The sequence below is a fragment of the Punica granatum genome, chromosome 1 (assembly GCF_007655135.1).
Source record: "Punica granatum isolate Tunisia-2019 chromosome 1, ASM765513v2, whole genome shotgun sequence".
In the NCBI taxonomy this organism is placed as follows: domain Eukaryota; kingdom Viridiplantae; phylum Streptophyta; class Magnoliopsida; order Myrtales; family Lythraceae; genus Punica; species Punica granatum.
The window spans coordinates 1822560-1838870 of NC_045127.1; the positions used below are offsets into that span (position 1 = coordinate 1822560).

General features: G+C 39.4%; 2 protein-coding genes across 4 annotated transcripts; one reads left to right on the forward strand and one right to left on the reverse strand.

The window, feature by feature from the left end:
- Nucleotides 1–981: 981 nt before the first annotated feature.
- LOC116193038 (kelch-like protein 5) lies at nt 982–6120 on the reverse strand. Of its 3 annotated transcripts, none has more exons than XM_031521767.1 (11): nt 5760–6120; nt 5080–5329; nt 4610–4788; nt 3989–4528; nt 3815–3892; nt 3084–3408; nt 2796–2995; nt 2411–2487; nt 1959–2060; nt 1400–1586; nt 982–1312 (listed from the first exon to the last, which is right to left on the reverse strand). In XM_031521767.1, exons 2-11 carry the CDS (start codon nt 5261–5263, stop codon nt 1049–1051), a joined length of 2136 nt encoding a protein of 711 aa, XP_031377627.1. In that variant the 5' UTR covers nt 5264–5329; nt 5760–6120; the 3' UTR covers nt 982–1048. The 3 variants fall into 3 exon arrangements, with proteins under 3 accessions (XP_031377627.1, XP_031377630.1, XP_031377629.1); XM_031521770.1 differs by having other exon boundaries at nt 982–1268; nt 5760–6116; XM_031521769.1 differs by having other exon boundaries at nt 6005–6097.
- A 6802-nt stretch (nt 6121–12922) lies between these two features.
- Nucleotides 12923–15212, forward strand: LOC116213826 (patellin-6). Its single transcript, XM_031548911.1, has 4 exons — nt 12923–13938; nt 14074–14198; nt 14481–14622; nt 14722–15212. The coding sequence occupies exons 1-4, from the start codon at nt 13195–13197 to the stop codon at nt 14980–14982; spliced, it is 1272 nt and encodes a 423-aa protein (XP_031404771.1). The 5' UTR covers nt 12923–13194; the 3' UTR covers nt 14983–15212.
- The last annotated feature ends 1099 nt before the right edge of the window (nt 15213–16311 follow it).

Here is a 16311-nt window from a genome sequence, read left to right on the forward strand (position 1 = left end):
GATATAAGTATATAATATAAAATTAAATAAAATAGCACATGAGTTTCATAAATGATAATTGTACTCATGACCTTTTAGTTTCAAATCAAGTTAGAAATTATAAATGAATACGATTGAGTTAGAGAGTTTCAAATAAGTTGGAAATTATAAGTGAATATGGCCGAAGTTAGAAATTATAAGATCATACGTAATTTGACTTTGAAGTTGTATAACAATATATGAGATTCAATTAAAAAACAAAAATTACCATAGTGGGAGGGTGAAGTGGGGTGGGGATGTTTCCAACGGAGGAGCAGGAGCAGGAGCAGGAGCCGGAGCAGGCCTGCATACATATACGTACATACCTATACATACATACATATATATATATATATACACACATACACAGATATATTATATATAGTGCATGGCCAATGCACTACACGCTACTCCACTTATGGTGGTAGTGGACGGATTCATATTACGGGAGACGACTAACACCACCACCACCACCACCACCACCACCACCACCACCCAACGCAACGGCCTCTTTACTCGAATATTGAAAGATCGATATTGCTTGTGCGGAGGTCTCCACATACGGCTCCACTGCGTTACTATTGTAGTGGTAAAGTCCTCTCAATCAGACTGTTCTAAAACGTCATCATTCGTGCACCGAAATATTCTCTCGCATATGGATGAAGGTGCTAACAAAGTGGTGACAATATGAAGGCATAGAGACTCAAAACCCAACTCCGATGATACCATCCGCAATTGCAACTTTTTGTCGCGTATCTTCGTCCAAAACGTGCACTATGAATTTGCCATTACGCGAATACTCCTCAAGATCGACCCTCAATGTGTACTCTAAATTTACCATAACGTGGAGGCTTCTTCACATTCTTGTCAATCCGAGACGTATACCGGTTTATTAGTTTAAAAAATCCGCCTTCCACATAGCTTCCTTGATTTAATCGATCCCCTCGCAGCAAAGAGCTAGAATTTCATGGACCCAATGATTGCTGGATTTTCGGTCACTTCTTTCTCGACTTCCGAAAACCAAAAACAATTACAGGGCATAGTTCTCATCCCATGTGCATTTCTCGGAACCATATCCTGCAACTCCGTTTAGATAACTATCTATCGACACCTTCGAACCTTTACATGTCAAAAACACCTTCACGCCCTTGCTGTTTCTTTCACAAAACGATAGCCGACAAAAAACATCTCTTGCCAACCGCAGTGGAAACAATTTCTCGCCAACCCTGACCTTCCTTGTAGCACTCGACCTGCCATGGCGTGGTACCAACAAAGGAATATCAGCAACCAGAGTCTGTTAAGGAAAAGTCACTACATTACCATAGGTGGAGCCCGACAGAAGCACGTGTAAGAGGGAAAGAAACATCAAAGTTGAACTCACAGTGTCAGCAATGCTCTCATCAGCTCTCACTCCGCCAATTACATATATTGATCCATCAAGGTCAGCGGCTGCTGAATATCCTCTGGAGCAATTCATCGGTTCTCCCACGATCCACGATCCGAGACGTGGATCAAATATTTCAACGCTAGGAACCATAGCAGTTCCATCGAAACCGCCCAAAGCATATCTGAAAGAAGTTCAAATAAGAGACATATATGATCTGAGGCGAAGCAGCAAACAAGATCCAAACACAGACGGACATCATCTTATCAGAAGTTCAGTTGCAGTCGGCGGTATTATAATAATTTGATATTTTTCATTTCTCCCTTTTCATCAATAGAATATATTTTAAGCCGGCGAAAAGGTAATGTTTGCTAATACATGCGAAAATCACTTTCAAAGAACTTTGTGTCCTACCAGTTATGACGCGGGCTATACATTATCATTTCCAATTTACATTTTTTCTTTTGTAACTAAATACAGGGAGATTTCCCTGCAAAAACATCGTTAAACAACACATAAAGAAGTTGACAGCAGCTAACAAGCAAGATGAACTTACAGTTTTTCATTCAGCACTACCAACGAGTGGCAACCTCTCCTTGAGTTCATACTTGGGATTCTGGTCCACGAATATTCTCTGGGGTCGAATCTTTCAGCAGAACTGGAATAGTGGAAATTGCACTTATATTAGAGAACTTATAAAATATAAGCCAAGTAAAAGAGAGAAGAGAATACAACAGAAAGGAGATAATACATAAATGCTACTCTTCCTAGTCCTAACATCTATTACGGTAAAACAAACCTTCGCTATAAGATATATCAAAGATATAAAAAGTAAATCTTCTTAGAATCCTCGATTAGAATCTCAATGACATTTTCCATAGACTAAATCCTGAGATAACAGCAGCTCAGCAGAGCCTAGAAGGCTTACTCTTTATGTAGTAGAATTATAAATAAAGAAGTGGAGAGACAGAAGGGAAGAGAGAGAGAGAGAGAGGACTCAAGACTTACTTGAGATAAGAGTTGCCATCGTACCCACCCGTAGCATAAATCATTCCATTGAGTTCTACTGCAGCAAGAGCAAATCGCTGGGAGAACAATAAACGCGAGAGCAGAAAATTTCCAGTTAGTTGGTATAACACAAGTTCTCATGATTAATCAAATAAAGGACATTCATTACCAAGGAGAAAAAGGGAACAAAGAACAGAAGAAATAGTCACAAGTCAGAGCCCAAGTCAACAAAGGACATAAGCCGAAGCCATAAGAGATAGTGGATTAAGGAAAGACAATTTTATACTCAACTTTTCACCAGTGTAAATTTTTCATTCTGAAAAGCTGTATATATTGCATTATACTTGGAGAATGCAGCTACAAAACCACGAGCTGTGCAGTTTACCTTTTGCAACATCGACCTTGTGAAGATCCATTTTCCAATGTCCAAATCAAGCATTTCAACTTCTGAAAAGCAATCTAGCCCATTTCCTCCCCCAAGAGCAAAGATATTATCATTTAAGACTGCTCCACCTAAGCTCCCTCTAGACAAATTCAAAGATGGCTTCGAGGTCCATGTGTTTTCAGCTACACTATAGCAGTCAACTGACGAAAAAAGATATGCATCAGTCATATGAAAATAGGATGCTGACATTGGTGATAAAACAAAAGAGATACTACCGAGTGCTTCTACCTGTTTCATACCATGAATGCCCATCTCCACCACCAAAGACATAGAGCTCCTCATTCAGCTTTGCAACTGAAGCATATGAGCGGACGGAATTCATTGGCTTAAGTGATTTTATTACATTATGAGAAGGAAAATATGAATCCATAGTTGACAGCCACGATAAACTATCATATCCTCCCAGTAAGAATATGGATTCTCTAATATCCAGATGCTGCTCGTTGATCGGCTCTATTGTTGATTCCAAAGTGCTTTGAGAAGAGGGATCAATCATAGATTCTAACTTCGAGCAGCGATCTTTCTGCCTCTGAATTTCAGTTTCTGCCTTAGCCTGGAAAGCTCAGGTAAGTTAGAATGTGGAGATGGAGAGGTAAAGAATTGATTAAAGAAGATTAGGAATGCTGCATAGCACACTATTTGCAACCTTCATGGACCACTTGTAAAATCATAAAAAAATCATTTTCATATGATATGGCTTGAACTTGTTATATAGTAAGGTTTGATCTCTCGTTTGCACAATAACCCCATCATATACTACAGTAGCTGAGACAGATCATACTGTGAAGGATTATTACAGTAGACAATATCATGCAAGAACCATCTAATCTGCTTGGCATTGGCAAGGTCATAGAAGAAGAAAAGAGAACAAGATACTTGCAAATTTTGTGCATTAACTCTGGAAAGGATCTAGTGGCACTGGCAAGAAATTTTTCGATGGCAAAGTATCAAGGAATTACCAGCTTCTCTTCCAAGTGACTCAGCTTGGAAGTCTGTTCAATGCTGTAGGCCTTCAGTTCTCCTAGTTCCTGAATCAACTGCAGATGAAATTAAAAGAAGCATCACACAAGGCTATGTAAACAGAAAGGAGCGCGAAGGATACATTATGAATGGAAACTGAGATAATCAATGACCTTATCTATAATGGCAGGATAATCCAAAGAGGACTGCAGTTTCTCTTCGTTTTTCTCTTTCAGACTATTAGGTGCCTCGAGAGAGACATTTTCCAGTGAAGGAGCATCTTCAGACTCATCCTCTGAATGTAAGTCTTGATGTTCTTGGTTTAGGGCTATGTCTTTCAGTTTCATCTGCCAGTGGGAGTCAAGAGACTGATTATCTTCTCCTAAAGGTGGAAAATCATCCAGGTAGTCCGATATCCCACTGAACTGGTTTATGTTTTCAGGATCTGCCGGCATTACCATTAACTTTTCGACTCCCTCTCTAAATTCTCTGGGGGGCAATACAGCGGATATATTTCTTCTTCTAACACTTTGCTGAGGAATTGAGGAACTCGATGCGATCGCCAAAGAAGCCAACAAGGAAATCAACTTACTTGTTTGAGCATGGTCTAGTTCAAACCAGAAATGGTTGGCGGTGTAATAATTATCTGAAATTATCGGTTTGAATTGATCTTCACTGAGCGGTTGGCAATGGAGCCTGACTCGAACTTGAACCTGAGAAGGGAAAAAATCAGTGGATTCAGTATTCAAACAAATATCATGATTGCAGTTTTTAGGATAGAAAAACACAGATACCTGTGCTGGATATGGAGTCCTGTCTGAACCATCAGTCCATCCATAAGGGTCAATATTTAGTATACCAGGACTTGCAGCCTCAAAAATTCCATGAAGTTTTCTATCAGAGTAGTTAAACAAGAACAGCGGCAACCCAGGCTGGATGTTCTTCACGTAGGCAAAGTGCCCGTATGGTAAGCCTGATGTATCATATCTCTCATTAGTACTTAGAGCAAAAGTAGTACCAGGACAAGAAAAAATATCAATACTGACCACCTTCTGACGTGCTTAGACTTTCAGCCAGAAACCCAGTAATTTGTGCTGAACACTTACCAAGGTTTGGAAATTTATATGCGAAAAGAAATCACTATAATCACAGAAATTTCCAAATCTCAGTGGAAATAGCTCAAGAAAGCATAAAAGCTCAGAATGCTAGACAAATGCGAATAGAATCACTGCCAGAAATAAAAGCTGGATCAAAGATCACTGACCAAAGAGTTGCTTTGACAGGCAGTCCTTCATTGTGCTGTTCTTGCAACCAAATATAACACCTCCCAGGTTTCCCTTGCTCAAGTTTCTGTGAGATGTGGACGTGTTTAAACCATAAGGGGCACCAGTAGAAGGTGAATTTCCGGTATGGACATGGACAGTCTCCGTCTTTCGTCCTGCCCCCATACTGCAATTTTATTGACCACTAACAGAAGAAACGAGTCTTCTCAATTCTGATCCAACGGAGCTAGCCTGCTCACCATGAAAAGCAGCATAAGGCAAAACCCTTATATGAAACCCCAACCACCAACACAACCCCCCCAACACCACACACACACAAAAAAAAGAAAGAGCAAATGCGATAACTGAAAATGGAATTTCCTCAGAGATCAACATCCATTAACTACCATGATCGATCATTCTCAGCTTCAAAAGAGCATAATCTCAAACACATTACCAGCAGATCAGAACAAGAGGACCGAAGCAAGTCACATCAACATTCTAAGATTTCTACGAAAACAGAGAGGCTTCCTAGACGAAAACTTCGACATTAAAAGTCTTACAGCAGAGCACGACCACAAATGAGCATAAAATCGTCAGTTTTCAGCATCGCACCCACACAACCCACAGCAAATGCGGAGTACCAAAAAAGGGGTCATCGCAAAAACGGAATTTTACTCACGAAAATGCACCAAACGTAGAACCGTTGGCCTCATCTCCGATCGGAGAAAGAGGGAGACACAAGGAGTAGAAAATCAGAAGACGAGGAAAAGGCATTGCTTCACAGCCCAACCGAGAAAAGATTCCGATGAAGCTAAGGGGGAGGTAGGTTGGCAGCAAAGAATGAGAGAGAGAGAGAGAGAGAGAGGAGTGAGGATCACTCGGAGAGTGTCAGTGGCAACAGTTGTAAGGAAAGAAGGCCATTACGGAAAGAGGAACGATGAACAGACGAGAGACAGAGAGGGCGAAGCAGCGGGAAACAATGAGATGGGAAGGTGATGAACGATTCTGATCAAACCCATTAAAATTATTATTTTTAAAAATGGATTTTTTTCCCCCTTATTCGAGTCTTTAGTTTTTTCAACGTTGTATGTATTTATATTTGGGAACTAGACCACGACGTTTTTGAGCTTGCATTAATGAAAATATTTATTGCCAACCAAGGGAGAGTTACGTATATTTTACGGGAATCTCGAGTCAAAATACGTGTTGTACACAATTTAAAAAAGATAAAATTAGAAATGGCAATCGAGTCACGCATTTTACACTGTTTATCGATAGAAACAAGCATAATCAATTCAGAACGTTTATGATTCTTATCGCCGTTACAGAAAATGATGGATCGTCTCGGGGAAACGTTCGCCACCCCAATCACTACCAGCGAGTAGCGAGCCATGTCCTCCACGAGGCACAACTTATGCATGCAGAGAGACGGAGAAAGGCGTGAGAGAGTATAAATAGAAGAAAAGAAGGTCCAATTGTTCAACAAATTTAACCGCAGAGGTTCTTCTTCCTTTGCCTAACTTATTCACGCAAAATGCCGATTGTTTTATCGCTGGAAATGGGAAATAAGACCGACATGTCTGAATCAAACAGGACCAAATATTTTTATTGATGGGGCTGGCTAGACACTCGCATGAAAGCCAAGGTAAGTGATATTTTCCAAGTCAGTTTCGGTTCATATCTCGCATCGATCTTCGGCAACTGATCTACTACGTGTTTTGAGGGTTCTCTGTTTGGTGATTGTTTTTTTGTTGGTATAGTCCTGAAAAAACTGACCAGTTGGTTTAGTAGTCAGTGTCATTTCTCATGGCAACTGCGGCATCCGTGTTCAGAGCAAAACCGACTATCCGAGGTTACAGATCTGGGGAGACGGCAAATGTGGATGGGCTCAGTCCAGACTGGAGTAGATTTCAGCGGTGTATTGAATTAAATCAAACGAAGGCAAGAAAGAAGTGGGCAATATAATTTACATTTGAACATTTCATTCATCTCATGCATCCATGATTTTCATTGTATTAGAACGGCAATCGAGGCTTAAGGTTAAAACTGGCCCATATGGAACTTAATGGGCCGACACTGCCCTTCATGGCCATAGGCTCAAGCTATTATGGGCCCTAGTAGGCCGGTACCCGATTAGGGCTCCTAATACAATCTGTTATCTGAACTTCTAGAGAAAATTCTACCAGCTCCCCTCCCTTGTAATCGTTAAATTTACTTCTGGAGAATTGATCCGATGGTTAAAAGAAGTTGGGGCTGGAAACAGATAAGCTTTCGGGTTTCAATTGGCGGGGCAATTCCGCGAGTACAAAACAGAGTTAATGTATTCCATGACAATTCAAACGGAAAGTCATGACGTATTAATTCATAAATTGATAGAGTACGTGATAAAACGCTCAAGAAATCGAAAATTACAAGATTGGAAACGATCGAAGATATCCTCCAAAGGCCAACTGTATAACGAAGATAAAAGGTGCAGAAAAACAGCAAGTAATATAATGCAGTAAGCCTTTCGAAATTCCAATAAAAAAGAATGACTAAATTTAGAAGTTAATTTTATTTATTTTTTTAAAAAAAATATTGATATGAATTATAGTACGTACCATACTTTTCAGAAATTGTGAAATGACCAAGACCCTACCAGGGGGCAGGTTTGACCATAATCAGACGATGAAGTCAGCTTTACTCATCACCACACGCAACCCAGCCGCTGTCAGGTTCATATTTGAAAAATCACAACTTCCTAATAATTGCCTTCGCAATTGCAATGGCATTTTGAAATAGCTTTTCCCTCCTTCAATTTCCTTTTTTTTTTTTCTTTTTTTTTTCTTTTTTCTTAAAACCAAGCATTATCTACTAAGAAATCAAACATACATGGTCGCTAACTGCTTAGCTCGATTTGCTAGTAATAACTCTATCTCCGAGTAGTTTGTAAGAACAGTGCCATCTCGGTTTCTGTTGACTAATCTCTGAAAAAATAGAGCAATGATAGTTCCTCCGATTGGGAAGCTCCGAAAGCAGAGTGAGTGGCATTGATTGTAATTTTCGCTAAAAAAAACCAAGACTTAGGTTGCGTTTGGTTTCATAGTAGAATTTTAAAATTAGATTTTGATTTTGATATTGATTTTGAGTGGTATAAATGGGGTCCACATTTGACATTGTATGTGTTATGTTGTTTTGTTGTGGAAAAAAGTGGTATAAATGGAGCCCACTCTTTGACTTTGTATGAGTTATTTTGTTTTGTAGTGGGTAGAGTTAAAGTTAGAATTCTGATTCTAAAATATCATACAAGATTCTCAATCGATGGCATGCGTCGCCGCTTTAAATTGTGAAAGGATGTTTTAGACGTTGGAGAACTTTTGGGGGGAGAAGATGATGGTGATTAAAGCTGTAATGATTTAATTACAATAATCATGTTGAGGTTAGTGCAAAAGTCAAAAAGGAAATTCCAGTTGGACCAAACCGAGGAAGGAAAAAAGGCAGAGGAAACGAAAACGAATTAAAGCAAAAGTTAGATGGATAAATGAATGAATAATATACTTTTGGTTGGTTTACAGTACAGATGAATTAATGAATGAAACCAAAGAAAGAATGGCACTTTTTACCAATTCCCATGCGTGTGTGCGTGTGTGCGCGTGTGTTTATATCGATTATGGGCACACAATGCTGCTAAAAAAGAATCATGTTTTGGGACTTCATAATAATGGTCCTTAACAATGGTCCTTTAAGCCCCCACACGCTCTCAGCTTGGGAAAAACCAATTCCCATATATTTCCTCATTTAATTCCCTATTCAGATCCCTAAAAATTCTCATTACTTCCCCCATCCGATCCAATTAATATTGTCGTCATCGTTATTTCATTTCATTTGCATCGGTTTCAACCCATTCCTAGGAATCCAATGCCCATGATACAAATCATCGCATATTCTTTTTCTATCCGCATATTGTTATTCGATTTGAAAGTTTAAAATGCTTCGACTAATTTAATTCAAGTCGGATTAGTCTATTAGGAGATAAAACTCCCACAATAATTAAATAATATGTAAATAAAATAAAATAATTTCGAATTACTTAAACTAATTTCGTTCACTGCAATTCATTCATCTAAAAGAAAATAAAATAAAGATCTTTATAGGATTTTTCATATTTCGTATCTGAGACGAACCGATTTTTCTTTTTTTCCAATTAATTACTATAAATAAGAGCACATCCTATAAATCTAGTTGTCAAACGTAACCAAAGAACTGGTTGGACATACTTCTTCTATTATCATCATGTTACGGCATAAGATTTTGCTCGAGATGAGGAATTTTCCTTTCCTTTGATATATAAAGATTGGAGCTTTTCTCCACCAAAATAGAAAACATATACATAAAGAGCACGAGCTTCAAAGCTCCAACCACAGCCAGTAGTTTGACAACACGATGAGCAGAGTTGCAAGTTCAAGAAAAAAAAAAGGATTATTGATGGGGCAGCAAAAATAGCACTGAAAGCGACATACTCCCCCCTTTAGGGATGAGTAGCTGTTTTGTCCGCTTCCCAATATTTTCTTTTTTGCAATTACAATGGAAATTTATGAATTAAATAGAATTTCTTTTATGTTCTTATAAAAAATAATAAAAGGAAAAAAAGACGGGGTGAATGGGACCTAGTTAATTTATAACTAGAAAAAAGATTAAGATGCAATGGCATTAACGTTGAAGATTTAGATTACTAAAAGAGAAGGCGAATGAATATTAAACCATAGAGTATACTAATCATAGACTTATCGTTGGATGAATTATCGATCGAAAAATTACCAAAGCACCTGACGATGTACTTTTAATTGCAGTGCTTACGAAAATTGTTATTGATGATCTAAACTCGATCTTTCGACACTGCTTGTACGTACGGCTTTTGCTCGTAAAAATAATTCAAAAAAGAAACCAAAAAAAGAAAAAAGAAAAAAGAAAAGGAGAGTTGGAGAAGTTAGACTTTGAATTAGTGATGACTTTACTTGGGTGGTGTGTCCGCACTCATCACCTTCATAATTTCTTTTCATTAAGCTTTGAGTGATGACTAATGACCGATAAGATAAGACTCCAATTCAGCTCCTTTCGGCTCTATCCGGATATATCCTCAAAGGCTAGATGAAATATATGGACGGGGATCATGCTGAGGTCCGATCGACTGCTCCGCTTTAAAATTAGATACTAACTAGTTTTCTATCCCGTTCGTTTTCATATATTCATATATCATTTTTTATTATAATTATTTATAAAATTGAAATACAAACTTTTATTAAAAATAAAAAAAAATTCAGTCATTAATTATAAAATACAATATGCATCATCATATTTTCTGTTACTTATCATCATAGATTGACATATATTAAGTTTAGCAATAATATTTTAAAGAATAATTATGAGATTCTTATTCTTAAAATTTTATTCACAAATGATAGATCATTTATTAATATACGAGTGAATTTTAGTTACACGACCATAAGTTCGTAAAATTAATGATTTGTTATTATTTTTAGAAAAATTTTTATATGAAAAACTAATCATTTTTATATATTTTAAAAATAATATGCTTCTTAAGAATAAAAAATATCAAAAAATAGTTTAAAATTTCACACAATAACCTTTAAATAATAACCTTCGATGAAGTCAGATTAATTAATTCATTCAGATTTTTTTATATTTCTCTTACAAATATGATTTATACATTTGTATGCTCAATTTCATATATTTTAATTTCTTACACATGCCAATAGTTTATGGTTTATTCTATATGATCAATTAATTGTTTAATATAAATTATATAATAATATCCAATTAAATATTTCATTATTATATTATCATAAATTTACCATTTTAATCATATTAACTATAACCAAATATAATGAAAAGTGGAGTCAATTTTACTATATATATGGATAATAAGACATTGTCTGTTAAATCTCTTGATCATTTTACATTTATATTCGATCATCGTCCTATTTCCATTCCCGGCCTAAATGTAAGAGAAATGATTTTGTTGGATGCATATATGCATGACCTTGTTTTATATATCGTCAATCAATCAAAAAAAATAGAAATCTCTCATTCGACGGGAAAATTGTATTTTGCATGAAGTTATCCTTCATGCGTACGTGCACTTCTTATCTCTGAATTTAAGTTTGATCTACATGAAGGCTTCGATTCTATCCTGCCAATTCTATTTTCTTTTCCAGAATTTGTTCACTTTCATACATAAATAGCCAAAATATGCAATTGAACTTGTCGATAAATAACAAAATTCTCTCTTCTAGAATTATGTATAGGATCGCATGCATATATCATTACTTGTCTCGAACAATTAACCGGAAGAGCCGAGAGAAAGATAAAGTTCAGATATAAATTATAAAATTACGCATTCCGTAGGTCCTCCTAATCGCATTGGACCACATTACCATTAGGGCATATGAACTCTGTTTATAATGCAATTTACAGCACGCTGTTCCTTAATTAATAATTGGTCATTCTTCAGCTTTACACGAAAGATGAGTGACCCTAGTAAAATTATATAGAACTGTTTAATTTCAATGATAGGATTTCATTAAAATCTAAAAGCTATGGGATTTATGAAGAATTCGTAATTAGGTCATCCAAAGATTCCAAACATACATATGTTCGCGAGTACTTATATTTTATCCAGAAGCCAAACTGTTATTTGCTAATAAAATCATTTTCTAACAAGTAACTTTTGTTTTTTAAATAAAGTATCCAATTTGAATTTATAAATGAATAAAATTATTTATTTGAAGGATTTTATTTCTTATTGAGTCAATTTCGCTCGAATCGAATCAGTCGAATCCGTTCGAACTTTTACCGTAGTGCAGACAGAGAAAGTAAAAACTTATTAAAGGAAAAAAAAAAAAGAGCTCGATTCAAGGCAACGGGGTAGGAGAACGTGAAAAATACTGAGCGGGCCCCATAGGTGGATGCAGAAAGCCCGACAGTTGGCCCGGCTGCTTTGGTCCACCACCATACGATTACGATCCCGCCGGGTTTATATTGTTTACGATCTTCTGCGCCGAAATTAATTAACAGAAAAAGGAGTAGTTCATTAGCAATAATAAAAGCTTTAAAAAGTAATTAATATGATTTACAGTCATTTTAAAAAACTATATTATTTCTTAATTTTTTCAAGAGATTAATATCACGGTACAATTTAAAGGAAAACAGAAATCACTGTTGTAATGGGTTCGCAATCAATGCAACATAGTCTAATCTTTCTAGTGAAACTTTTCTTTTCGGTGTGAATTCTGATATTCAAAAATCCAATTGAATTATGACTAATTTAGTCGAGTCGGATCGGTCCACTAAGGATAAAGCTCTTTCAGCGTAAATTTTCGACATTTATAATGACTTGAACCCAAAACATTCCTTAAGCGGAATAAATGTCGGACCGTTTGAAGCAACTCACATTCGTAAATCAACTCCTACTTAATATCATTGACTTGATATTCAAGGATTTTTTCAGTGAATTTTGATACTAAATTAGAGTCAGTAAAATATATCAATTGCGTCAAATTTCCTAATTAATTATATGACGTGGCCTGTTTCGGCCAAAAGTTACCTGCCAAAATATTTTTCTTTTGTCTACTCTGATTTTTCATCGTCTTTTCCTTTTCCTTTTCACATAAGTAAAAGAAAATTAAAATTTTTTCCGAGGATGGGGGGGGGGGGGGGGGGGGGGGGGGGCCTATCCATCCGGCTACAAACGCAGGTCCGGCTACGGGAAGCGGTCTACACGCTCTCGACCGGCGCGTGACGTTCCCCTCCTCTTACACGTACTGACCTATTGATCAGCTCAGCTCAGCTCTTCGTCACATTCCAACGGAACTCGCTGCTACAAACACGAAAAACGTTGCCCCGTCTCATCATCGCCCCTCCTCTCCTCTGCTTTTCTCAGTCCCACTCTGCTCCTCTGCTCTGCTCTGTTCTGTTTCTTCTCACTGTAAAAACCAAGCAAAGCCCCGTCCTTTTCCCCTCCTCGTCAGACTATCAAAGGTCGCGCCCCACCCCCCCCACATTGCCCCTCTTGCTGTGCCACAATAGATTTAGCTCGGGCAACATCATCGTCTGTTATGGAGTCTCCGTCGCCTCAGCTACCCGGGATGGAGGCCGCCTCCGCCTCACCCTCCCCCAAGGTCCTGAAGAAAGGCTTCGTCACCACTCTAATGGAGGCCGCCGCCCTCCGGTCCCCTTCCTTCAAGGAGGACACCTACTTCGTCTCCCACCTCAAGCCCTCCGAACAGAAGGCCCTCCGGGACCTGAGGGACAAGCTCGCCGCCGCCCACTCCGATAGCGGCGGGGACAGCCCCAGCCCCACCATGTGGGGGATCCCCCTGCTTTCCCCCGGCGACGACAGATCCGACGTCGTCCTCCTGAAGTTCCTGCGGGCGAGGGACTTCCGGGTCGCGGACGCCTACGCGATGCTGGACAAGTGCCTGGCCTGGAGGCGGGAGTTCGGGGCGGAGGGGGTGGCGGAGGAGGAGCTGGGGTTCAAGGAGCTGGAGGGGGTGGTGGCGTACATGCATGGCAGCGACCGGGAGGGCCACCCGGTGTGCTACAACGCGTACGGGGTGTTCAGGGACAGGGACATGTACGAGAGGGTGTTCGGGGACGAGGAGAAGCTGAAGAGGTTCCTGAGGTGGAGGGTGCAGGTGCTGGAGAGAGGGATCAAGCTCCTCCACTTCAAGCCCGGCGGCGTCAACTCCATCATCCAGGTCACCGACCTTAAGGACATGCCCAAGCGTGAGCTCCGCGTGGCCTCCAACCACATTCTCTCCCTCTTCCAGGACAACTATCCTGAAATGGTCGCCCGCAAGGTTCGTCATCCCGTCTGTCCGTCTCTTTATCATTCTGTCCGTCTGTCTGTGTCTGTCTGTCTGTCTGTCTATTCACACAACCAAAGCTCTCTTCTTAATGCTTAGCTCCTCTGTTTTAATGGCGGTTTTGTATAGATATTTGTCAATGTGCCGTGGTACTTCAGCGTGCTGTACTCCATGTTCAGCCCCTTCCTGACTCAGAGGACCAAGAGCAAGTTCGTCATCTGTAAGGAAGGAAACGTTGCCGAAACTCTCTACAAGTGAGATCCCTCTCTTCCTACTCCTCCTTCTCTGTCCATTGTCCACTGATCGGTTGTCCAGTTTACAGCAATAAAATACTGTCGCAAGAACAGGACTCTGTCTTTTTCCTTCCATTGGGATGAGTCCAAAAATGGGTTTTAATTACTTGTCCCTGAGATCTGTAACAGGGATCCTCTGTTTGCTTTCTTGTTTCATCTGTGGATGTTTTTCGACGGAGTTCGTGTTCTTAGCCGATGGGGTTAGAGCGGGTTCCGTTTCTTATTCCCTTGTTCCCTTTTCAGGTTTATAAGGCCGGAAGATGTTCCGGTTCAGTATGGTGGACTGAGTCGACCCAGTGACGTACAGAATGGTCCACCAAAACCGGCATCGGAGTTCACCCTCAAGGGAGGGGAGAAAGTTAATATCCAAATTGAGGGCATTGAGGTTCGGTCTCCGTAAACCCTGTGGATGTGTCTGATCTTTCTCGATGACGGGCAAAGCCTCTAATCATGTTTTCTTTCGTGTGGTTTTCGGATCGATTAGGCCAATGCGACCATAACATGGGACATTGTTGTGGGCGGCTGGGACCTGGAGTACAGCGCTGAGTTCGTCCCTAACGCGGAGGGCAGCTACACGGTAGCCGTGGATAAGCCGAGGAAAGTTGCCCCTTCAGAAGAGGCCATCCACAATGCGTACGCATCTAGGGAGGCAGGAAAGCTGGTCCTATCGGTCGATAACTCGGCCTCTCGCCGAAAGAAAGTCGCAGCCTACCGGTACATAGTCCGGAAATCAACGGCGTTCTAGGTTACTGGCCGAGGAGTTCAGCTTGGGAGAGTGAATAGTAATTAAGCATTAGTCGTTACGTCTTCTCAGTTCTGGTCTGTCTCCTCTAAATGTTTCCTCTTGTTGGTCTTTAAGCTGGCCATACAAATATTTGATGGGTCTTTTCCATTTTGCTTGAACACTTTCTCGTTATTCCAATAGAGTAATGTATAAATCTGGTTATTATGAAGTTGATATCTCTTAATAACATACAAGAAACAGAAAGCTAAGCTAGGAATATACTGAATCGGTCGTATAACAGACATCATTCTTTCATTGCCCGACATTGCCATTGTCGAATTAAGACAGACCGGATCTGAGAATCTTCAAATAATTGAGGTGTCCCTTCTAGTAATATTTTCTTTTATTTGATATTTCAAAGGGTTTGGTGTTGGTGGTGTTGGTGAGGGGGGTGTTCGATGGGAAAATGAAAGGACTTGGTCCCTGGAGGGGACTGGCATTAGGGAAGGGTGTGTCTGAGAGATTTCACTTTCGAGCATTGCTTCTTTGTTCAGAAAATCTATGAGAACAGAGATTGCTTTTGCTTGGCTTGGGTTTCTCCTCTGCTTGTAGGTGTATTATTATTATACCAATGGGGAGAGAGAGAGAGAGCAGAGGTAGAAGACATTCGTTCTTGTAATTTTCGTGGGGGCTCTTTTTTATCTTTTCAAGGCAAATAATTTGAAAGAGAGAGAGGTGCTTTTACCTTGAAAGGGAATACAAACGCGGTGGGCTGGTGGGTACAAATACAGATCTGTTTTCTTCTACTTTTTCTCAGTTCACATTTTACTTTATTTGCACACCTTTCAAAAGCTTAAGCTAAATGTTGTGTAAGGGAATAGAAAGAGATAGAGACTGGACTCTGCAGTGCAGATGTTGGGCCTTTGTAGCATGCTTAGTTCCCACATCCTTTTGCAGACGATATATGTATATATATGGCCCACTTAACAACTCAATGGTGACAATTTTCAAAAGGAAACTATATACAAGACTACAACTACGTGGGCCCCTATATTATTGTTTGAGTACGTGGAGGCCGTCGGACGTGCTAGAAGAGAAGTGAAAGAGCAAATAAAGAAATAAAAAGAAGTGATCAACCTGGATTAATTCGAGCGATTCAGTATTTATTCCTCTTAATTTAAGTATCGAAAATTTTATTCTTTAGTGGACCAGTTTCTATTTCTTGTGTGTGGGAATATTTTATCTTTCCATTAGCTAATCTACCCGATGGTCACGTAATGTGTGGAAAAGGATGATTGTTTTTTTCTTTTTTATTTGGGCTCGATCGATCGCTAGTGTCATGAGTGCAGT